Here is a 23,389-nt window from a genome sequence, read left to right as displayed (position 1 = left end):
ATGTCGTTTGAAAAAAGTTGACCAAGGGCATAATATTGTGATATACATTAATCCAGTCATTTCTATTATTGTTTAAGATTTTTCATTATTTTAAATCTGTGATGAATATCCATAAATGAAATATTTCTTATTTCTAATGGTTTCCTTAAAATAAATATTTTAAGGCTCTGGGAACCATGCAGCAATAAATTACCTCTTAACTTAGAGGTAATTCTGAAATGAGACAATGTTAACACATTGACTTTGTTTGGTTCTTCAGGTTCTCCTCTTGTAGTGTCTTTAATTGGTGCTCTTTTACGTGACTTTCCCAACCGCTGGGAGTACTACCTCAGGCAACTTCAGAATAAGCAGTTTAAGAGGATAAGGAAATCTTCATCTTATGATTATGAGGCCCTGGATGAAGCCATGTCTATAAGTGTTGACATGCTCAGAGAAGATATCAAAGATTATTACACAGATCTCTCCATCTTTCAGAAGGATGTTAAGGTGCCTACAAAGGTAATAGAAGGACCAAGAATCCTCATCCCTGGGTATTTATGGCCTGTACCTTTAATAAAGTGTCAAGAATATTTTTACGGAGGAAATGGGAAGATAAGACCCGTGTGACTGAGGTGTTGGGATGGAAGGTCCCACTGCTCTCAGTCTCCATCAAGGGCTTGATGGAGAACTGGGGATGAGTTACCTGTTTCTCGGTGGCTCTAAGTGAAGCTAGGAAGCATCCAACTTCTTTCTCTCTCTATTCTGTTCTATCTTGGGGAATGATTGAGCTCCTTCTTATGAAATAGAGATTCTTGTTCAGGGCTTTGAGATAAAATTTTTTGGTGTGTGTTAACAACACCTTGTCTGCAGTCCTGGTCAGTGTACGTCTGTGGCACATTAAATGCTTAAAATGATTCCTAGGTGTTATGTGTCCTCTGGGACATGGAGACTGAAGAAGTTGAAGACATACTGCAGGAGTTTGTTAATAAGTCCCTCTTATTCTGTGATCGGAATGGAAAATCATTTTGGTATTATTTGCACGATCTTCAAGTTGATTTCCTTACAGAGAAGAACCGCACCCAGCTTCAGGTACTTGTACCTCTGTACACTCTCTCTCTCTCTTTCTTATAAAACTCTATTTTGAAGTTAATTTTAGACACAGAAAAGTTGTAAAATAGTACAGTTTCCGTGCCTCTACCTTTCACTCAGCTCCCCCCAGTGTCAACGTCGTATGTAACTGCAATGCGACGAGTCTACAGACTTTGACGTTTGCCGCCTTTCCCACTGGTGTTTTTTTTGTGGTCCAAATCCAATTCAGGATTCCATATTGCATATACTTGTCATGTTTCCTTAGTTTCCTCAACTCTGAAAATTCCTCAGCTTTCATGATCTTTCATGGTCACTTTTGACCTGTTGACCTAGCTGGTTATTTTGTACAGCGTCCCTTAGTTTGGGTTCACCTGATATTTTTCTCCTGACTAGATCAAGGTTATATAATTTTGGCAAGGATACCAAAGAAATAATGTTGTATTGTTCTCAGTGCATCATATCAGGGTGTTGATATATATTATCAGTGATGTTACCATTGATCACTTGGTTAAAATGATATCTAGCATTATCTTTACTGTAAAGTTGCTATTTTTTCCTTTTGATATAGGTTTGTTGCTGGGAGATTCTATGTACATTCTTAAATAGCTTTGGAAGCTGGAGTTACTGTACTGTTTAGGTTATGAAATTGTTCCTCTCCTCTGAAACGTACCATCTGGGTTTCAGGATCTACACAAGAAGATAATCACTCAGTTCCAGAGATACCACCAGCCACGCACTCTCTCGTTAGAGCAGGAGGACTGCATGTACTGGTACAATTATCTGGCCTATCACATGGCTAGTGCCAATATGCACAAAGTAAGACGACCCGTTTAAAAATTAACTTGTTTTATCTCACTTTTATTTAGTTCTGTTTAGAAATTTTTATTAGGAAAAAATAGAATTACAGCCTATGTATTTTTGGTTTTGTTAATATTTTTACCTGCAGTGATTTAATAAGGTACCTTAAAACCTTTTAACTGCAATAAATGAACCACCTGAAGATTCACTGTGTTCTCACCAGCAGCTTTTCTTTGTAGGCAGTGTGAGTTTGTTTTTGAGTGTAGAGAGGAAAGTATATTCATTCATTCAACAAATATGTATTGAGTGCTTGTTATGAACTGGCATTGTTATTCATTACGAGGATGCTATAGCCACGAAGTCCCACCTGTCATTGAACTTACATTTTGTGGGGGAGACTGACAGTGGACAAATAAATTCACACTATGCCAGGGGGTAGTAAGTGCTCAGAAGAAGAAAAAAGCATGGAAGGATAAAGAGAGCGATGTATGGGAGTAGAATCATGATTTGCTGATGTATTTGACATGCATTACAAGAGAAGAGTCAAAGATGACTTGAGGCTCGTGCAGAGGAAGGGTTAGAGTTGCTATGTCTGTGGGTAGAACAAGTATTTTTTTGGGGATGGGGAGAAGGTTAGGAACTCATTTTAAGTATAAGTCTGATACACATTAAAACATTTAACTAGAAGTATTGAGCATTTAGTTGGACATATAAATGTAGATTTCTGGAGATTAGGCACTAAAGATAACATTTGGGAATTATTAACACGTAGATGATATTTGAAGTCATAACTACCAACTACCAGAAGTGTAGTTGGTAGTTAAAATTTTGAAAAACCGTATGTACTTTGAATAATTTCTCTATATTTAGGTACATTATTTCTTGGTTACAAAAATGGTGTTGTAGCCTGTTTAATAATACACTTAATGTTTAATAATCTATATTGGAGTGAAGATATTCCAAAAATATCAGCGCCTTAATTTATTTACTAAACTGTAATTGTTGAATATTTAGGTTGTTTTCTGTCTTTTTGACCTTATGATGCTGTAATGAATATTCTTGGTTATCTTTATACCTATATTATTTTTTTGAAATTCCTTGAAGTGGAATTAATGGGTGCATGCATTAAAAAAAAAAACAAGTAGAAAAAAACCAAACTTTTGATACGCGTGATAGTGTGGCAGGATTCAGTTTCCTCTCACTTTTTAAGTCTTTTTTCCCCTGATAGTTAAAGATAATGATTTATTTTCATTGGAAAAATTTAGAAAAACTAAAATAAGCAAATGAAGGTCACAATTAGCAACAGTTAATGCTTTTGTGGATACTTTTCTAGATCATTTTGTTGCTCCTATATACACACTTGTCCTCTAAAACCAAAATAGGATCATAATACCATTGAAATCATCTTATATCTTGTATTTTTCCATTTAATGGTATTTCATGGTTATCTTTTTATGTCAGTTTATATAGAGCAACATAGTTTTTAAAGCTGCATACTATTTCATTGTGTAGCTACATTATGATTAACCAGTTGGTCATGAACAGTTAGATCGAAGTGTCATCTCTGGGTCAAATGGTGCATACAGTTGGAATGTTAATACAGATTGTCAAACTGTCCTCCAGAAGGGTTCCTTTGATTTATATCACTGCCAGTATGAGAGTGTTCATTTCCTCTGACTCCAGCCAATATTTTTATCATTTCTTCTTAAAAAATCTGATATTAAAAAATAGTAAATCTTACTGTTTCACTTTGATCGCAGGTATGGTTTTTGGCCATTTGTACTTTTATTTTGTGAATTGGTTCTCATCCACTGCCTTTATCTATTCTTACATTGGGGTGTATATCTTCCTGTTTTTTTTAAGTATTTTCTATAAAAATGAATAGTAAGCATTGTTCATTTTTATTGTAACAATATTATCATCTATCATACCTGCTATGAAATTTTTTTCCTGGTTTCTTTTTTGCCTTAAATTTTATTTAGATTGGTTCCTACTGTAATGAAGATTTTAGTTTTTATGTTGTTTAATACACCACTATTTTTCTTTTTTTTGATTTTCTTTAAGGATTTTATTTATTTTTAGAGAGAGGGGAAGGAAGAGAGAAAGAGAAGGAGAGAAACATGGATGTGTGAGAGATATATTGATTGGTTGCCTCTTGTAAACGGGGACCTGGCCTGCAACGCAGGCCTGTGCCCCGACTGGGAATCAAAGCAGCGACCTTTTGGTTTTCAGGCTGCACTCAATCCACTGAACCACACCAGCCAGGGCTATTTTTCTTTTTGGTATTTTGCTTTGGTGTCATGTTTACAAACATTTCCTTCACCTCAAGCTTACAGAAATGCCTTAACTTCTAGAATTTTTTGAAGTTATTGATTTTATACTTAAATCTTTAATCCAACTAAAATTTACCTTGAGCTAAGGTGTGAGGTCCATTTTATGTTGCTTTGGAACTATTTGTATGTTCCTTTTTGTCCTTCAATTTGAGTTGTCTGCCAAGTTTCTCCCAGTAGTGATGGTAGACTTAAAATATTTTGATCTCTGTAACAGTCCTGATCTTATTTATTTATGTATTTTTAAAAAGGAACTTCGTGCTTTAATGTTTTCCCTGGATTGGATTACAGCAAAAACGGAACTCGTAGGCCCTGCTCATCTGATTCATGAATTTGTGGAATACCGGCATATACTGGATGAAAAGGTATATATTCATCTGAAAAATAAGTCCTGCAAGGACATGCTTTTTTGACATTTATTTCTAGGTTTAATAGTGGGGATGAGCAGAAGAGGCGAAGAGAGATGATTTTCTTCTTTCGACCTTTGATTATTCTAATTATTTTGTTTCCTGGCCTACTGGGAATGTGAATAGGATTGAAGTTTGAAAGTTGAAGTAAAGTGTTCAAGTATTTTTTAAAAACAATGTGTTAATAAATTAATACTTTGATAATAAGGTTTTTATCCTATGTTTAAAGTTTGAAGAGGGTCACTCTATATTTGTTACCTAAGTGGTTGGTTATTCAATTTTAGCTCATACAGAGACTATCTCATTTAAGCCTTTAAAGTAACAAGATCACAGAAACAGAAAAATGTCAGATCTTGGCTCTGCTTATGTTTCTAAGAGATTTCAGTTTGTCCGTAGGACTGTGCCGTCTGTGAGAATTTCCAGGAGTTTTTATCTTTAAACGGACATCTTCTTGGACGACAACCATTTCCTAATATTGTACAGCTGGGTCTCTGTGAACCGGAAACTTCAGAAGTGTATCAGCAAGCTAAGCTGCAGGCCAAGCAGGAGGTCGATAATGGAATGCTTTACCTGGAGTGGACGTAAGTAGGTTAGGAGAGACCAAAGGGAGCACTGTTCTGACTGTATCATTATTTTTTCAGGAGTGAGTAAGTTCACTCCAGGAAGATTTAGCTACAGTTCTTTGGAAAAGGCTGGGACTTTTAATAAGCATTCTTACTTATCAAAAAGTTTTAGAGAAGTAAGAGAAATATACATGTTTCAAGGGTCCATAGAAAACAGATGATTGCCTGTATGGCATTTTGACAAGTCATTCTAAATATTAACACCAAATGCTTTACCTATTATAATAAATGAGTAAGTGGTGAAGAGTGTGGCCTTTGAAGCCACAAACCTGTATTTGAGACTCAGTTCTGAAACCTGACAGTTTTGTAATTTTGAACAAGTGACAGGTTCCTCTCTTTTCTCTTACGTAAAGTAGAGGTAACAGTCCTTTGAGGCACGTACTATTTTGTGAAGATTAAATGAGATATTGGATATAAAGCAGTTAGCACATTGTCTTGCACATGGCCCTCATTGAACTTCCCCTGGGTTCTGATCCTTCTGACTCCTTAAAGAGGCCGTCCAGTTTAGCTTTTACCTTAATCTTACCAATTACTAAAAGGGGAGCTAAGCTACCATCTTTTTAATGCCTGTTGTGTACATAATAGGCTGACATGTTACTTATTTTGTCTTCAAAACAACCTTGTAAGGTAAATGTCACTTGCCCTGTTTTACACATGAGAAAATTGACACATGAGAAAACTGGGGCACAGAGAGGTGGAAACTTGATTAAGCTCATGCGGCCTGAAAGGGATTTAAACCCCAGGTCAGTGGAGCTTCGTTTCCCACGTTCTTTCTGTGTGCCATGCTACTATTTTTCCTTTTCTCTCCCGACCCCCCCGTGCTACTCTTTTTATTTTATTTATTTATTTATTTTCAGAGAGAGGGGAAGGGAAGGAGAAAGAGAGGGAGAGAAACATCAATGTGTGGTTGCCTCTCATGTGTCCCCCACTGGGAACTGGCCTGCAACCCAGGCATGTGCCCTGACTGGGAATTGAACCTCAATCGCATGGTTCGCAGGCCCGCGCTCAATCCACTGAGCTATACCAGCCAGGGCTCTTTTTATTTTTTTTTAAGATTTTATTTATTTTAGGAGAGTGGCAAAGGGAGGGAGAAAAAGAGGGAGAGAAAAACATCAATGTGCAAGAGATATGTCCATCCATTTGCCTCTTGCAATCCCCTAAGCGGGGACCTGGTCTGCAACCCAGGCATGTGCCCCGACTGGGCATCAAACCAGTGACCTTTTGCTTCATAGACCAGTGCTCAGTCCACTGACCCACACCAGCCGGGGCCCCCAGGCTACTCTTACAGCTGGAAATAAGTGAGAATGGGTGTCTTTTCACAAGTATAATTTATATCTGCATTGAACTTTAGGTTGATGTCAGTGATCTCTAAAGCTCTGTCTCTCCCTTTTGAAATAAGTCAGGTTGCTATGGCTGATTCCCCTAATTTAGTTTACTTCACCAAACGTTTGGATTTCTCTAATGTGCTAAGTAAGCATTACTACTAAGTGCTAAGGCTCCTTTTTGCTCAATCCCTCCACCCTTCCTTTTAAAAAAAATATTTTATTATTTTTAGAGAGGGGGGAAGGGAGGGAGGAAGAGAGGAAGAGAGGAAGAGAAACATCGATGTGAGAGAGAGACATTGGTTAATTGCCCCTTGCACAGGCCCCAACCAGGGCGAAACCTGCAGCCCAAGCATGTGTTCTGACCCAGGATCGGACCAGCCGTCCTTTGCTCTGTGTGATGAAACCCAACCAAACTGAACCACACTGGTCAGGGCAAGGAAAGAGTTTCTTAAAAAACTTTTGTTTAAAGTTAAAATTTAATTTTTTTGTTTATTCTATTTTTATTTAAAAATAATCCATGTTCCTGAGTTTTAAAAAATCAATCAAAAACTTTTCAATATTAGAGGAATGTAAAATGAAAAGTCGAAGACTACTCAGCTTACCTCGCCTTCCAACTTCTCAGAGTTAACCACTCTTGAACACTTTCGGTGGGAGAGGTTTTACTTTCCCTGGAAGCAGCCCCTAACTCACTGAGGCTGGGTTAGATCTGTCTAGAGTCTAGAAGACTTGTTACCCATATGATAGCATGGTCTCCGTTTATGGTAACTGTCCTGTTGACTTGCTTGTGTCCCATAAAAGTCCATGCGTTCTGAAGTATAGAATTATGTGGAGGTTAAAATAACAGGCTGGCTCTAGACTGCCTGGGCTTGAATCCCACTTCTGATATTTATTAGTTGTGTGTAACTAGGGAAAGTTATTTAGCTTCCCTCACCTACTAGTACTATTTCATCGCATTGTCATGAGGATTAAATAACATTGTGTGTATACAAACATGCACACATATGTAGTGTGCCTAGAATAGTACCTAGGTCATAGGAAGTGCTCAGTAAAAGTTGTTGTCATTAAGAATGTCATTTTGCCTATTCTAGAGAATACTGTATAGTTAGTATTCTCTAGAAATTTGTGGGAGATTGATGGAATTCATGTTTTAATCAGTGGCTGAAATAGAATTTTAATACTTGATAATAAATGGGCAAAGTTTTCTTTTATAAGTTATTGTTTATTATTTTTACTTTTTTATGCTGTTTATTTTTTTCCATTCTATCACAACTTCATTTCAATCTGTGATTGTCTTTCATAGAATAGTCATTTTTTTAGCTGTATTTTTTTAACTGGGTTTGACCAACTTGTATTCAAAGAATGCTTTTTCCCCAGACCTGGAAAGCCCTTTTTTTTTTTAAAGAAAGATTTTTGGTTGGAATAAGCTTAATTTAACCGAGTTTCAGCTTTGAAAGAAATTATGTTTTTATGAATTCATTTGTTATTGAATACATTTTGGGCATCTACTCTGCCCATCATGGATAGGTCACTTTCTGAGTTTTGTTTGGGGAATTGAGGAGATAAGTCAAGGGGAAAGAAAGAGTAGTTTCTTAATCTAATTCTCTACCTTTGCTAGTAACTTAACTTGTTTTCCTTCCAGGCTTTTATCACTCATTCTTGTATTATAGTTCTTTGTTTTATTACTTCCAGTAAAGTATAATACCTTCCAGATAAGGGTGAAGTCTGATTTACCATTGTGTTTCCTTTTTCTTTTGTTCTGTCTTATGAGTGGGTAATTTTTAAAATAATAACAACATTGACATCTATATGTGCCTGGCAGTATTTAAAGCAGATATCATTACTCCTATTTTACACATGAGGAAAGAAAACTTAGTAGGCTAATTCATTTGCTTAAGTTTACACACCTAATAAGTAGTAGAAGTGAGGTTGCTTTTTAAGTTTATCTGACTCCTAACCTTTGACTTTTTAAATTAAGCATGATACCATTTAATACATGTACTTGTACTCAAAGTGACTGACTGAAAATCTGACACAGTTAGATACTTCTCTCATTTTAAGTGTACTTTAGGGTCCTTTACCCTTTAGCCCACGAGAAATAATATTATATTTATACCTGTGGGACAGTTAACATTCAGTAGATTAAGTTACAAAGAAAATTAACATTCCTTTAGTTTTTTCTCTTTATGTGAAAATTACAGTTCGAGAAGAACAGTTATAAAGTATATCATCATAATGGGGGGTGTGGTGTCGTACTTTAGCTAGGAAATGAGCTTCATTTTGCTGGCTTCCTTTTTAAAAAATAGGGAGTTTTTTGAGAGTATTCTTATATAACGTTTTTTCTGCACATATTATTAAAGTATCAAAGGAAAAATACAAAGTGCATGTATCTGATTAACTAGATTTCTTCCAACTTAGTGACATTTATGACACATGACAGGTTTCTTGATATAGGGTAGCACTTTTCTTAAAATGTCGGTTTTGTTATATTATGCTTTTTTTCTTTACATGTAAAGGTAATTACATGTAATTACCAACACGTAAATGATCTGTGCGGTCATTTACATGTTGGTAATTTAAGAATTTTTTATTTTTGGAAATATAACTAAATTAAAAGACAGTTTATTACTGAAAGAATTGCTTTTGCTCTCATTTATTGGGTTTCTGTTCACTTTTTTCCTCATCCTTAGAAACAAAAAAACCATCAAGAATCTGTCACGCTTGGTTGTCCGCCCCCATACAGACACTGTTTACCATGCTTGCTTTTCTGCGGATGGTCACAGAATAGCTTCCTGTGGAGCCGATAAAACCTTACAGGTAACATCTCTGTCATGAGAAAAAGTGAAAAGGACATGTGCCCAATACCGTGCGTGTTAGAATATATTTAAATCCTAAAGTTCAAGTAAATTGCACATTAGAAATAGAGAACTTCAAATCTCTTGAACATTTTATGAAGGCTTTCTCTAAAGATTTTAAAGATATAGTTGTGTGTTTTCATAATTCTAAACTTACTAGGCAACATAGAAGTGCCTTTTACCCTGCTGGTCGGTTAGCATCACCCATGTGCCAGCTAAAGGTAATGAGGAAATGATAATTGTTGGAAGACATAGGACTTCCTGGCTCAGTGAACAGGGCTGTGACTAAAGCAAAGTAATTAAGTAGAATACCTGTTTTATTACCAGCTCAGGCATAGACTTCTGACAGTAAATGGAATTGGGCTAGGTTATTTCCTAAGGTGCTTGAAGGAATTTCCTGTAAGTTCTCATTTGCTTTCAGAAAATATGAATGAGCGCTTTTCTTTAAACTTGTGCTCTAACTTGGTTTTGAGGGTAATCAGGATCAAATTAGTTAAAACTTATAATTAGGATAGTTTTAGTCTTTGTAAGTTTATGACTATAACCCTTATTTCTATATGTGTGCTTTATTACTAACTTTATTAATTTTGGCCCTTTGAGCCCCAGAAAGAAATTATATTCCATGAAATATTTTCTATTTCATTGTTGAGAATTTGCCAAACTATTTTCAGGAACTAAAGCTATATACCCTGTTAGTTCATTTTATTACTATTATAAAATTTAACAATGGGTAGTTCTGTATTTATGTTAAAGCATGTGAATTGTGACTGAAATTCTAATTTTTGGAGTGATTTTGCCAAGGTTCACTTCTGTTGCAAAATAACAGTAGTTAAGAACTTTTAAGGAAAGATATTAATTGAGTAATGGTTTATGGTTAAGTGGTATATAGTAAAAAAGATTTTATTGTTGTTTGTATAGGTGTTCAAAGCTGAAACAGGAGAGAAACTTCTAGAAATCAAGGCTCATGAAGATGAAGTGCTTTGCTGTGCATTCTCTGCAGATGGCAAATTTATAGCAACCTGTTCAGGGGATAAAAAAGTGAAGGTAGGGAAACATTTTCCTCTTGAGTTGTAATCACCACAGAATTTGTTTTCTTTACCATAATAGAGGGAATAGGGTAAATAGGCTTCAAGGGTGCTTACCTGTTGATCCACTAACTTAGGCAAATCAGTTTTTCTTGATTATAAAATAACACTGTCTGAAAACTCCTTGTTTTTAAGCCCCAGCAAAAATATCTAGGTTGATTAGTTTGAGATATTTACTAGGCAGCTGGGAAAAACAATTACAAATTAATAAATTTGCCTGCCATCTGTCGACTGGTTCGTGGGTTACATATCAGTGGAAACCTTTGAGTGCACTGTGATTGGAAGTATTGCCACACAAAATTATTATCTGAGGTTGGATTCTATTGTAAAATATAAATTTCTGAAGTGCAGCCCAATTTTTTACCTTTATGAACTGGCTTATATTCAGTGCAAAACCAGATGGATGGACAAATTAATAATTAATTAGGTTACTAGTCTAAACAGTAAATAGAGAAAAAATATAGGGTAATTTTAAAAAAAGATTCTGTTTGTTTATTTTTCAACAGAGGGGAAGGGAGGAAGAAAGAGGGAGAGAAGCATCAATGTGTAGCTGCCTCTTGTGCACCCTTTACCAATGACCTGCCCACAACCCAGGCATGTGCCCTGACTGGGAATGGAACCAACAGCCCTTTGGTTTGCAGGCCGGTGCTCAATTCACTGAGCTACACCAGCCAGGGCAATGTAGGGTAATTTTTATCTTTGTTAATTTTTCTTTCATGTCTTTTATCCCTAAATTTGGCTTTTAGCCAGAGAATTTTGCAGAATTTAAGAGAAACTGAAGTCCAGGGTCATGTTTTATGAGATAAATGGAGGGGAGATTTCACTTCAGGCTTTTTACAAAGGGATAATGGAGTGCTAAACCTGGTGAGGTGGGGTGGGCCTTCATGGGCCTGGGGACAAGACAGCTAGCTTGGAAGTTTTCCTGGAGTTTGTACCCACTGGAAGAAGGCTCTGCAGTATCCAGACTAAATTGAGATCTTAGAAAAATCTACTCCTTGATATATTGGCTCCCTTACGTGATTTTACAAGCAACTAGTTAATTCACTCTATAGACTCTACTCTTTTGAGTGAGGCATGGAGCTGATCACTCTGAGCAGTTCCAAAGTCAAAGTTGTATGGATTAAAAGGAAATAATACTAAGTTTTTGTTTTCTAAGAATCCAAAATTTAAAGCAAGAGGCAGAAATTAAAAGAGCTTCAGAGTAAAGGAAACTCTCTGGACCTCTGGGGAGTGCTTTGACGAGATGAAAAGAAAGTGCTGTGGGGGGACACTAGAGCCTCTGAGAAACCCAGAGCCTAATCTCTGGGGAGATTTATTAGGTAATTTACTTCTTTCCTTTGTTGTTAGATGCAATAGACTGCTTAGTTAGTTGTCTTACCTAGTAATTAGATGGTGATTACTTTTTATCGTGAACTCAATACTGTAGGAGGCTTTATACTATATACTGTCTCATATTCACGTTATCAATTTCACACTATAATTTGTGAAATAATTATTGATCTCATTTTTCAAATGAAGAAATAGGTTCAGAGATGAAGTCATTTGCCCAAAGTCATACTAACTAATAACTAATGGAGGAAGGGTTGAAAGTTAGGTTTCCCTCAGAATCTAAAACCTTTTTTTCCATTGAGCCATCTGCCTTTACTTACTTATTTGGTACCCTGAAGTCAACAGAACTCTTAGCATGTCCTTTATCTCATTTGATACCATCTTATGTAGGACAGCTATGAGTATCCCCATTTTACAGAGGAGGGAACTGAGGTAAACTTAAGGGCTTGACCAAGGACACACAAGTTAAAAGTGGTACAGTCAGGTCTTAGATTTCCTCCTTCCCAGCTGAAGTTCAGTGTTCCATCCCCGTGTGGCATTTCTCTGCCTACTTTCATTCATGTGGACACCTGAAATCTTGCCCTTGAAGAATGTAATGTTCTCAGGAGATCCCAGTTATGCTATAGGAAGTTCACACACGTGTAGATTTGCAAGTAAAGTTTAAAAAAAATTTTGCCAAAATACTGAAATATTTTAGGGAAACCAAAGGTATTCATTAGCATCATGTTCAACTGGGAACATCTGGAAGACAAGATGGATGGCATCCACAAAGCATTTTCTTTGTTTTATGGAAAATAAGGGATAGTTGTAAATTTTGTTCTCTCTTCTCTTTAGATTTGGAATTCTGTGACCGGGCAACAAGTGCACAGCTATGATGAACACTCAGAGCAAGTCAACTGTTGCCACTTCACCCACAACAGTCATCCCCTTCTCTTAGCCACTGGGTCCAGTGACGGCGTCCTCAAAGTAAGTGTGGATCGTGGGAATTACATAGTTTTGTAGACACACCAGAACATCGCCTTTGGTTTTCTCATACATTGTATTCATCAGGGCTCTTCTGGTTGTATAATACAGACTTGCATATTAGCTTAGGCAACAACAACAACGAAGAAGATACTACTGACTCGTGTAACTGGAAAGACTCGGGGGAGTGTAGCTTTGGGCAGAGCTGATTCCAAATGCTTTAACTCTGTTCTCAGCCTTGAGTTCCCTCTCCAGGTCTAGACACTGCTTCCTTCTTTGTTGGTTTAGGCCTGTTCTCTCTGTGTGACAGGAAGTGTGGCTTTTCTCAGCTTGGCTTATATAGGCCTATTGCTCATACTCACAGAGGAAGAGAAACTTGCTCTTCCCCAGATCCTGTAGATTTAATTTCAGAGAAAACTCTAGTCGACCTGGTTTGGGTTATATACTCATTGCGAAATAACCCTACTGGTCAGGAGGATGGAATCCGTGGATGAACAAAGGGTTGCAAGTTTAGTCGTGTAGAAATCAGGCCGATGAGGGGAGGTCAGCTTCACTTGAATTGTAAGTGGGGTTTGATTCAGAAGAGAGATTTTGTTATCTGAAGAAGGAGGGGAAAAGGTGCAGGTAGGAAAAAAATGTAAAAAATAAAAAGAAAGCCAAAATCAAAAATAGATATTCATTTCGCATGTTTGATAATGCTTTATAATTTAAAATTATACAAGATTACCTTTTTTTCCACTTAAGTGGCATACTAAAGATGGTTAGATTAAACTTTTTTGGATCTCAGAAATATTTGCTAACTTCTTTTGGATTCTTTTTGGCCTGGTTTGTGCCCTTTATTTTTAAATGTCGCACCATTTTTGTAATGGGACGTTGCATATTATTTATTATAGAGCTGAGTAAAATATAATAATGACTCCAAACTACCTTTTGAAATATCAGCAATTGTTCAGTTATTTAGTGCTTAGACTAAAAGCCTAGGTGAGCCCCTGAGTCCCTCAGTAGATTGAGGTGCTGATTTAAGAGCTGCCCCATTACTTCTTAATCACAAGTTCACCTTTGTATTTGACATTGTTACGTTACTGTGAATTGAACATCTGCCTGTAACTGAAAAAGTTCAAATGAGAGGGAAGAAAGAACTTTACATTATTTTTAGCTTTTTCCCATTTAGTACTAGTTTTTTAGTTATCTTTTTATCTTTCTCAAACAGCTCTGGGATTTGAATCAAGAACCTTGTCGAAATACCTTGTTAGGCCATAACAATTCAGCCAATCACTGCAGATTTTCACCAGACGATAAGCTTTTGGCTAGTTGTTCAGCTGATGGGACATTAAAGGTATGCTTTTGTTTGTTATTAAAATAGGTTGTAATTTTATGGCCTTAGGATTGGATTATGAAATTAGGCTTCTGTTTTTCACATTTCTGCAGGAAGAGCTTCATCTTCCGGGAGCATATCCATGTAACTGTAGCTGCCTATTACAGTGATTGTTTACTAATGGTTTGCTACCTTATGCTTTTAAGTTCATCATTTTGAATTCTTAATTTTAAGCATGTATTTTATTTTATGACTTCATAAAATCTTTTGAGATCAATGAGGGTCCAATTTGTAAAGGTCTTGCTTTTTTCTTTTCTTTTAAAGATATTATTTTATTTTTTTGAGAGAGGGGAAGGAAGTGAGGGAGAGGAGCATCAATGTGTGGTTGCCTCTCATGTGCCCCCCCACTGGGGACCTGGCCCCTATCCCAGGCATGTGCCTTGACTGGGAATCAAACCAGTGACACTTTGATTTGTAGGCCGGCACTCAATCCACTGAGCTACACTAGCTGGGCAGGTCTTGCTTTTATTTATCATTTATTTGTTCTACCTTTTATGTTTTTATTTACCTGTTTTTGACAAGTCATATTGGGGAAAAACCCAGGGCTAGGGAAAAATGCTTATTTAAGCCCCCTGGAATTATAGTTCTAAGAAAGAAAACCCCTAAATACTTTCTCCTTAAATCTTTAAAAAAACATTTTTTAAAAAAATTTTTAGAAGGGTAGGGAGGGAGAGAGAGAAACATTGATCTGTTGTCTCTTATATGTGCCCTGGTGGGGGGTTAGAGGGGGACTGAACCTTCAACCTAGGCATGTTCCCTGACCAGGAATTGAACCCATGACCTTTTTGGTTTACTAAAAGACTCTAACCAACCGAGCCACACTGGCTAGGACTACTTAACCCTTTTTTTAGCCTGGTCCCATCTTCTCTGTATTCCTTGGGAGACTAAAATGCAGTTTTATTTTTAGTTGTCTTTTTTTTTCCCAGTTTTTCCATTTATTTTTTTAATTGATTATGCCATTACAGTTGTTCTATTACCCCCCTTCATTCCCCTCCACCCTACCCCCCGTCCCCACCATTACCCCCCTTTAGTTTGTGACCATGTGTCTCAAGTTCTTTAGATTCTATATTTCCCATGCTATTTTTGCCCCCCCCCCGTCTATGCTACTTATTTTCTGTACCTTCTCCCCTCTTCTCCTCCTCCTACTTCCCTGTTGCTAACCCTCCTTGAGATCTTCATTTCTATGTTTCCACTCCTGATCTAGTTGTCCTTTTAGTTTGCTTTTGTTTTAAGTGTAGTTGTTAATAACTGTGCGTTTGCTGTCCTTTCACTGTTCATCTTTTTTATCTTCTTTTTCTTAGGTAAGTCCCTTTAACATTTCATAGAATAAGGGCTTGGTGATGATGAACTCCTTGAATTTGATCTTATCTGAGAAGCACTTTATCTGTCCTTCCATTCTAAATGGAAGCTTTGCTGGATAGAGCAATCTTGGTTGTAGGTCTTTGGATTTCATGACTTGGAATACCTCTTTCCAGCCCCTTCTTGCCTGTAAGGTCTCTTTTGAGAAATCCGCTGACAGTCTGATGGGAACCTTTTTGTAGGTGACTGTCCCCTTATCTGCTTCTAGGATTCTCTCCTTCATTTTAATCTTGGTTAATGTAATGATGTGCCTTGGTGTGTTCCTTCTTGGGTCCAACTTCTTTGGTACTCTCTGAGCTTCCTGGATTTCCTGGAAGTCTATTTCCTTTGCCAGATTGGGGAAATTCTCCTTTATTATTTGTTCAAATAAGTTTTCCACTGGTGGCTGTGCCTTTCCCCCTTCTGGTACCCCTATAATTTGGATGTTGGAGCGTTTAAAGATGTCCTGGAGGTTCCTAAGACTCTCCTCGTTTTTTTTGAATTCTTGCTTCTTGACTCTTTTCTGTTTGGCTATTATTTGCTTTCTTCTGGTCCACTCCATTGATTTGAGTCCCAGTTTCCTTTTCATCGCTATTGGTGTCCTGTGCAATTCCATTCATTTCAATTAGTTTCGCCTTCATATGTTTGTCTAATTTGTGGCTATAATCAACCAGTTCTGTGAGGATCCTGATCACCAGTGTTTTAAACTGTGCATCTGAGAGTTTTGCTATTTTTTCATCGCTTAGATTTATAGGCTCTGGGGCTTTGAGATCTTCTTGAGCCATTTTTGGTCTGTTCACACCTGTTAAATATGAGGAGCGGAGCCTTGGACTCCCAGGTCGCTGGGTTGTGACGCTGTATGTGGGGGCATGGTCAGAGCAGGGAAATGGCAGCCCCCTCTGCTGTTTCTCATCGCTGGGTGAGGAGCAGAGCCTTAGATGGTTCACCAGGGTGGGGCCACTCAGTGTCTCTGGGTTATGACGCTGTACGTGGAGGCGGGGTCAGAGCGGGGAAATGGCGGTACCCTCTGCTGCTGCTCACTGCTGGGGCCTGCTGGGTTCCGTCTAACCGCCCACTCCCTCTCTGGTCTATCTGCGCACAAATGTGCGACCACAGTCAAATCTCGGCCCTGCTCCCTCGCTGGTTCCTCGAGGTCGCTCGCTGGGTCGCTCACTAGGTCCACCCGTTGCAACCCCACACCTGGGATCCGCGCACCCGAGTCTGTCTGATGGCGTTTTCCTGTGCAACCCCGCTCCGCCAGCTGCTGGTTTCGCCCCTGTTACCGGTCAGGCTGAAGAATTTGTTGTTATCAGACTTCTGAAAAGTTCAATTTTCTGTGTTCTGGATGTGTTTTCTGTTTTTAATATTTAGTTGTCTCTAAACTTGGTTGTGTGAGAAAGCAAGGCGTCTCCACCTATGCCTCCATCTTGGCGGAAGTGAGTCGCCTTTTTTTTTTTTTTTTTAGTCTATTGTTCTTTGGATTTGTGTACAATCTTTGTGAATTTGTGTACAGTCTTTATTCTTTTTGTTTTATCACCTGTTTTCATCCTCCCCATTGACCACTGGTATTTTATTTTTGAAACTGTTGTTTGACGTCAGTGTTTCTTCTTTCCCTTTTATCTCTCTAACCCCTTCTTTACCTCTTTTTCCTGCCCACCGAAATAGAGCTGTTCCTCTAACATGTAACACTGACAGCCACTTCCAGCACCTGCCTTCCCTCCCAGTTCATCCAGTCTCATGGCTTCAGCTCTCGTCTCTTCTGTGAGTGACTTTTGGATGATTATCTCCAGCCCTCGTTTCTCTTGTGTGCTGTGTCCGGATCCCTAACCACCTGCTGCTCGTTATCTCTTAAGTAAAACTCCTTGCTTCATACTTTCTGTACTCCAAACTGAACTAATTGTTTTTTTTCTCTCTAAACCTGACCCACTTTTTATGGCTTCTGTGTATTTCAGGATTTTGATCAGAGTTTGAGACTTATGCCATTCTGACTGAGCACAGTTGAGCCATGTAACGTATGATAAATATTTTTTCCTTTGTCATACAACGTTTTGTTTTCTTTGTGAGTCAATGTGTAGTACATTTAACATTGTAGTTTTGTTTTTTTGTTTGCTTATTTTTTATATGTGCTTATCTAGACTAGTGTCTTCAAACTATCCCTTGTCTAAATTACTTCTTATATCATTCAAACTTACCAGGTATTTGTTAGAAATAACTTTCTTGGAGGGTTTGGTCTTGCTCCATTCTGATTGGTAATACTGTGCCCAGTGCCCAGCTGTCCTTCTGGGGTCTCCCTTTACTCTCCCGGGAATTCCTTTTGTTTTTCTCTTTAGTTGAAACCCCTTTTCCTGGATTCCTTGTCTTAGTTTATTTTCTCATCTTGGTGGAGAACTCCTCTATCTTCCTAAGAAAGAATCTTTTGTTTGGAAGGTCAATTTTAAAGACCTTGCCTATCTTAAAGTGTCTTTTTCTAGCTTCATACTTAATTGATATTTTTGACTGCATATAAAATTCTATGTGTTGGAAAGAATTTTTCCTTAGAATTTTGGGGACATTGCTCCTTTGTATCTAGGTTCCACAGTTGCTCTTGATAACATTTGAAGCCATTCTGATTCATATGAGATCTGTTTTCCTGTACTGGAACTTTTAAGATCTCTTTGACTCCAGTATTTTTCCTCTTTAAACTGCTATGACAAGGTGCGTGGTTTAGGTTCGTCTTCATGTGTTGTGCTTGGTACTTGGTGGCTTCTTTCAATTGGGAAACTCCAGTTCTGGAGATTTCCTCTAAATTATTTGATTTATTATTTTCTACTTTCTCTTCTGGGAGTACCTGTTTGTTTTGGATGTTTTCTTATTTTTTTCCTCTTTTCTTCTTTGTATGATTGTCCTACTGATTTCTTTAGCTCTATTTTCCAATCTTTCTATTGAGTTTTAAATTTCTGCTGTCATATCATTTAACAACCCATTTTTATGACCAATTCCCTCTTTAATATTCTCCTTGTTTCATTTATGCAATATTTTTTATCTTTTGCAGGTATTAATAGTTTTTTTTTGAAGTTTTCGTATCTCTGTATACTTGTTCTTTCTGGTAGTTTTGATTTCGGTCTCCATTTTAGAGATATATTTGGACATCTGCTTTATTTCTGAGTACAGCACCCACAAATTGATAGGGAATTGTGAACTCTATTGTGGGTTTCCCTGTAGGGTTATCTGGCTGTCATTTTCCATGGTGAACTTCTGATGTCAGGCTCTTTAGGTTTTTTTTGTGTTGATCTGGTGGGGTGGTCAGAGAAAAATCTTTCGTCTCCTTCCTGTAGGGTGAGTCTGGCAGAGCTCTCCGCACCTGGAATATAGACTCTCTCCAGTTCCCTGTCCAGGTCCCTGTTCCCAGAGTGGTGACCCTGCTGTCAGTCGTGTTGGGTGTGGAATAGCCCTCTGTTCTTCAGCCAGAGGAGGGGCATAGCAACAGGGATTGCATAGTAGCAGAGCGTATTTCAAGGGACTTCAATAATTCCTCCTGATCAATGCCGCTGTTTCCAGAAGGTACCAGGTACAGCACTTGCTGAGCACTTTGGAATTCCATGGTGTGAATTGGGTCAGTTTGTTGGCTTTCCACACTGTGGGCTCAGGGTTCAATTTTTAGGAGTCTCCTTCACTCTTTCTGCTTTTTAGCCTTTAGAGTTTTGTTGCTGTTAAGTCTTCCCTCTTCCTCCTTCACCTTGTGGCCTATGCCTAGAGAGAAATTCTCTTCACTGTTGTTTCACATGGGTTTTGGGAGGGTGAGGAGATGAATGTGTGTTTCGTCCACACCTTTAACCTGAACCCTATTTATTCAGTAATGGTATTGCCTCCGCTCCCCTGTGCCCGAAACGTGGGAATTATCTGTCTTTTCACTTTAAATATATTTATCGGTCACTTACCGAGTACTTATTATGTACTAGGTATTTGGATTTTAAATGCTTAAAAAAATGTATAATTCCTGGCCTGAAGTTGTTTAGTATCCAGCTGGGAAGGAAGGGAACTGAATGGACACACCATGAAAATGGTCGAAGTCTGTAGAAGGTGCTCTGAGAGCAGCTGACTCTGTGGGGAAGGAAGGTCAGGCACCCGATGCTGCGCCCACACTGAACTTGTTCTTTCTTTTCATCGTCCTTGCTTTCCCATTTTGTACTTGAGCATATCTGACCCCTTAGGTCATATCGGACCTGGTAAAGTCCAGGTCCTAGAATTTTCCTCCTTTCTTCTTAGTATTGAAATTCTGTTCATCTTAAGGTGGTGTAAAGTAGGCTGATCTTCAGGGAGGAGAGTGAGCTGGCCAGCTCTGCAAAAGCGGGCCCTCCAGCCCACTGTGCTGGACCTTTACCTCTCAAATGGCATGTCTGACGTATCTGGTGTTAAAGCCATGTCTGTGCTTGTCTCACCTCCTTACTAGCATGTGAACTCTGTATCTGATTTACTGATACAGTCTCAGAGTGACCAGCACAGTGGTTATAATGTGTTTAAGATGATAAACCTTTGCTGTGTCCACTCAAATTAAGCCTTCTCCAACTCAAGAGAAAAAAAGATTTAAAGTTGTCAGGGACAGGGCTTTTATTTCATGTGTGAGCTTTAAATGTGATTGTAGAGCACTCACAGCAGGGATGGACTTTACCGTACTCTTGGTGAGAACTGCCTTGTTGTGGCAGCTTTCCCACAGTGCTATTAGCCAGTGTCACTGGCTGGTTCGCACTGATACAGTGATGCATAATAAGCAGTGGTCCTGCAAAATGATGTTGGATAACAGCATTTCAAGGTCAAAGCTTTCACTTTCTGAGAGGATGGAGAACTCTAAAATTATTTCCTGTCTTGAATAGCTCTATAATCTTCCAGGCGTTTTGTTGGACTATCATGTTGATAAACGTGTGTTTTTTAGACCCTGAGGATAAACTGTTTCAAAGTACAAGCTTTATTTAGAAATTGCCATTGGAACTCTACAAGGGCTAGGGTGCACGAGGGTCCCTAAGTACAGTGCAGTGACTTGCTCAAAATGGAACACTGGCACTTACTTGGTTCCCTCGACATGTCGAATTGCATCACTCCTTGGAGAGGAGCTAGAGTCAGGTCCAGATGCAGACGATGCAGTTTAGACAGATGCAATAAAATTGAGTTGCATTAGTTTTATTTTTCTTTCCTGTATCCAGGCAGTAGTTGCTTTGTTTTTCATATTAAGAGGGGAGCAGAGTGTGATTTCTCATATATTCTGGCTGATGGGACTGAAGCTTCTGGCATTTATATTTAGATGTTTTTTTCTCTTTAGTATCAAGAAAAACTTTTAGTACCTGATGTGTCTCTTGCTTCATCCAACTCACCCACAGTTGTTGCAAGGGGAAAGGTTTTGGTTTTGGCTATATTTCTTAGTGTACATAGTAATTCTCTAACCTCAAGAAAGATTTAAAAATGTGCCTGGCTAGAAAAATCAGGTTTTACCTTGGAGTTAGTTGGTCATCGAAAGCTGACTTAAAGCTGGAGAAGCAGCTCTTGGTTTTGGCCAACCCTTGGTCTGGGCCTGGCAGCCACTGCCCGCCCTGTGGAGCTGGGACACTGCTGAAAGCCCGGGGCAGTGAAGGTGGATCTTCTGGAAAGCCTCCGTCCTTTGCGCTGCCCAGGGGCTCTGCTGAGTAGGTTTAGGCTTTTGTATCCCACTCCTCAGGGCCCGGTTGTTTTGCAGCCCATCTGGCCCTGCCACGCACACACCATGTCTTGCTTCCTTTCAGCATATTCTTTGTTGTCCATTTTCAGAGACTCCTCACGTCTCTGGATGCTGTGCTGGATTATCATTCCGCTTGGATTGGGTCCTGTGCAGTGTCCATGCTGTGCATACGGTAGATGTGAGGCGTCGCACTTCATGCCTGGCACAGCAGAGGGCAGCAGTGGCCAGTCGTGAGTCCCTTCATCCTGCCTTTCCTCCCAGCTCATCCTCACTGTCAGCCTTCCTCCATACCGTGCTCTTTCAGCACTTCATTTAGTTTTGCATTCTGCATTTCAGGCAGGGCTTGTAATTGTTTTCTTTTCAGGAATGTACCAAATGAAACTGGAGTTGTTCATTTAAAAGTTCTATAAAAATGTCATGCATAAGTAAAAATAATCCATTAGGTAAAGTGAATAATTTGTGGGATATTTGACCCAGATGAAATTCTAGAGGTGTGATTTGCGATTAAAATAAAGAAATCTTTTTTAAAATTATTTTTGCAATTTACAGCTTTGGGATGTGAAATCAGCAAATGAGAGGAAAACCATTAACGTGAAGCAGTTTTTCCTAAGCTCAGAGGAGCCTCAGGAGGACATGGAAGTGATAGTGAAGTGTTGTTCGTGGTCTTCTGATGGCTCCAGGATAATGGTGGCTGCCAAAAATAAAATCTTTGTAAGTGCCAGTGTTTTAAAAAGCCAAATGTAGTCTAATTCAAACACAATTAGATGCTTAATTTTTTGCATTGTACCTTGTTACTGATATAAATGGAGTACAGCTGGATGGTTTGGGGCAGGCTCCATAATCTCTCACAGTTCTCGGGACTGCGCTGTAGGGAATGTCTTGGCCTTGTGAGAAGCGGTTCCTGTGGCCATGCAGGTTTGGGAAGTGTCATGTATCGCTTTCTCCAGGAGAGGTACTCAGTGTGTGCTAACATATTTAAGGCCCCAAGAAGTCCTACAATACAGAAGCAATTTATGTTGTTTAATCCAGTGTTTCTCAGATTTATTAAGAACACGGAATACTTTCTGCATCAGTTGTTTTTGTTGTTGTTCTACAGTTTTTGAGTACATTGGTTTAGGTGATTTCCAAAGTGCTTTCTTACCCCTAAAATTTTATGATTTTGTGAGAAATACTCAATGACTGAAGACGATTGTGGGATTTCAATGAAATAAATGAGGAAGTTATGCAAAAAAGTAAATGACAATGAAATGCCTTCCTTTTTTCAAATCTAATAATAGCTTACATTTGTACCATTCAGCATGCTCTCATATATAATTTCTTTTGATGTAAACATCCAAGGGACAGAAAGATTGCAGTGACTGTGATAATAATGAGGTGACTGAGGTTCAGAGCAGCCAAGTAATTTATTCAAAGTTACACCATGATTTGGAGAGCTAACTTTTCTGATTTATGGCTCAGCAACGTTCCATTCTAGCCGTGATTTTAAAAGACTTGAATAAGAGATACTACAGTTTTATTTTATTTTTAGCTTTATTGAGGTATAGTTGACAAAACTGTAAGATATTTAAAGCATATAATATGATGTTTTGATATATGTGCGCATTATGAAACGATTCCCCCGATCAGTTTAATAAGCACAACTGTCGCCTCACAGATTTACCTTTTTTTGATGAGAACATGTAAGTTCTACTCTGGGAATTTCCATTATGCAATTGGGTGTCAAATTCATTTTACTGGGGGCCACATCAGCCTCGAGGTTGCCTGCAAGGGGACGAATGTAATTTTAGGAGTGTATAAATGTAACTACTCCTTAACTAGGGGCAAGGAGCTCGGTGCTGCTGCCGGGTAGAAACAAGGTGCCCGGCCAGACAAAGCAAGGTGGAGGCCGGATCCGGCCCGTGTGCCTTCCGTTTGCCGCCCGTGCAATGCAGTGTTCTTGTCTCTAGTCACCATGTGGCACATTATGTCCTCAGATCTTATTCATCTTACAGCTGAAAGTGTGTATCCTCTTACCAATTTCTTCCTATTCTCTCACCCTAGATAGTATATTTTAGAGAACACAACAGAAATATACAATATAGTTATATAAAAACTCACTGAGGGACTGTTTATGTTATTGTTATTGATCTGTAGCTATGCCCTTTGGATCTGGGCTGCTTAATGGTTTATACCTTTATCAGGAAAATATCTCCTTTTGTCTTAAATTTGTG

At 38.5% G+C, this 23,389-nt stretch overlaps 1 protein-coding gene across 4 annotated transcripts in view; it reads left to right on the top strand.

Annotated features, from left to right (window-relative positions):
- The window catches only part of APAF1 (apoptotic peptidase activating factor 1), an 82,118-nt gene that overhangs the window by 20,679 nt on the left and 38,050 nt on the right, over positions 1 to 23,389 (top strand). For all 4 annotated transcript variants that reach the window (XR_008390995.1, XM_053662063.1, XM_053662064.1 and 1 more), the window contains exons 8-17: positions 260 to 498; positions 901 to 1,068; positions 1,753 to 1,884; positions 4,448 to 4,561; positions 5,000 to 5,184; positions 9,239 to 9,365; positions 10,322 to 10,447; positions 12,652 to 12,783; positions 13,991 to 14,116; positions 21,729 to 21,890. Coding sequence is in view for 3 of the 4 variants with exons in the window: in XM_053662063.1 (XP_053518038.1) it covers positions 260 to 498; positions 901 to 1,068; positions 1,753 to 1,884; positions 4,448 to 4,561; positions 5,000 to 5,184; positions 9,239 to 9,365; positions 10,322 to 10,447; positions 12,652 to 12,783; positions 13,991 to 14,116; positions 21,729 to 21,890 (1,511 nt within the window). In the remaining variant the exon portion in view is untranslated. The remainder of the gene's footprint in view (positions 1 to 259; positions 499 to 900; positions 1,069 to 1,752; positions 1,885 to 4,447; positions 4,562 to 4,999; positions 5,185 to 9,238; positions 9,366 to 10,321; positions 10,448 to 12,651; positions 12,784 to 13,990; positions 14,117 to 21,728; positions 21,891 to 23,389) is intronic.

Source organism: Artibeus jamaicensis, unplaced genomic scaffold (genome assembly GCF_021234435.1).
Source record: "Artibeus jamaicensis isolate MK-2021 breed Jamaican fruit bat unplaced genomic scaffold, CSHL_Jam_final contig_233, whole genome shotgun sequence".
In the NCBI taxonomy this organism is placed as follows: domain Eukaryota; kingdom Metazoa; phylum Chordata; class Mammalia; order Chiroptera; family Phyllostomidae; genus Artibeus; species Artibeus jamaicensis.
Note: the sequence above shows the minus strand (reverse complement) of the source record. Positions and strands in the feature narration are given on the sequence as shown.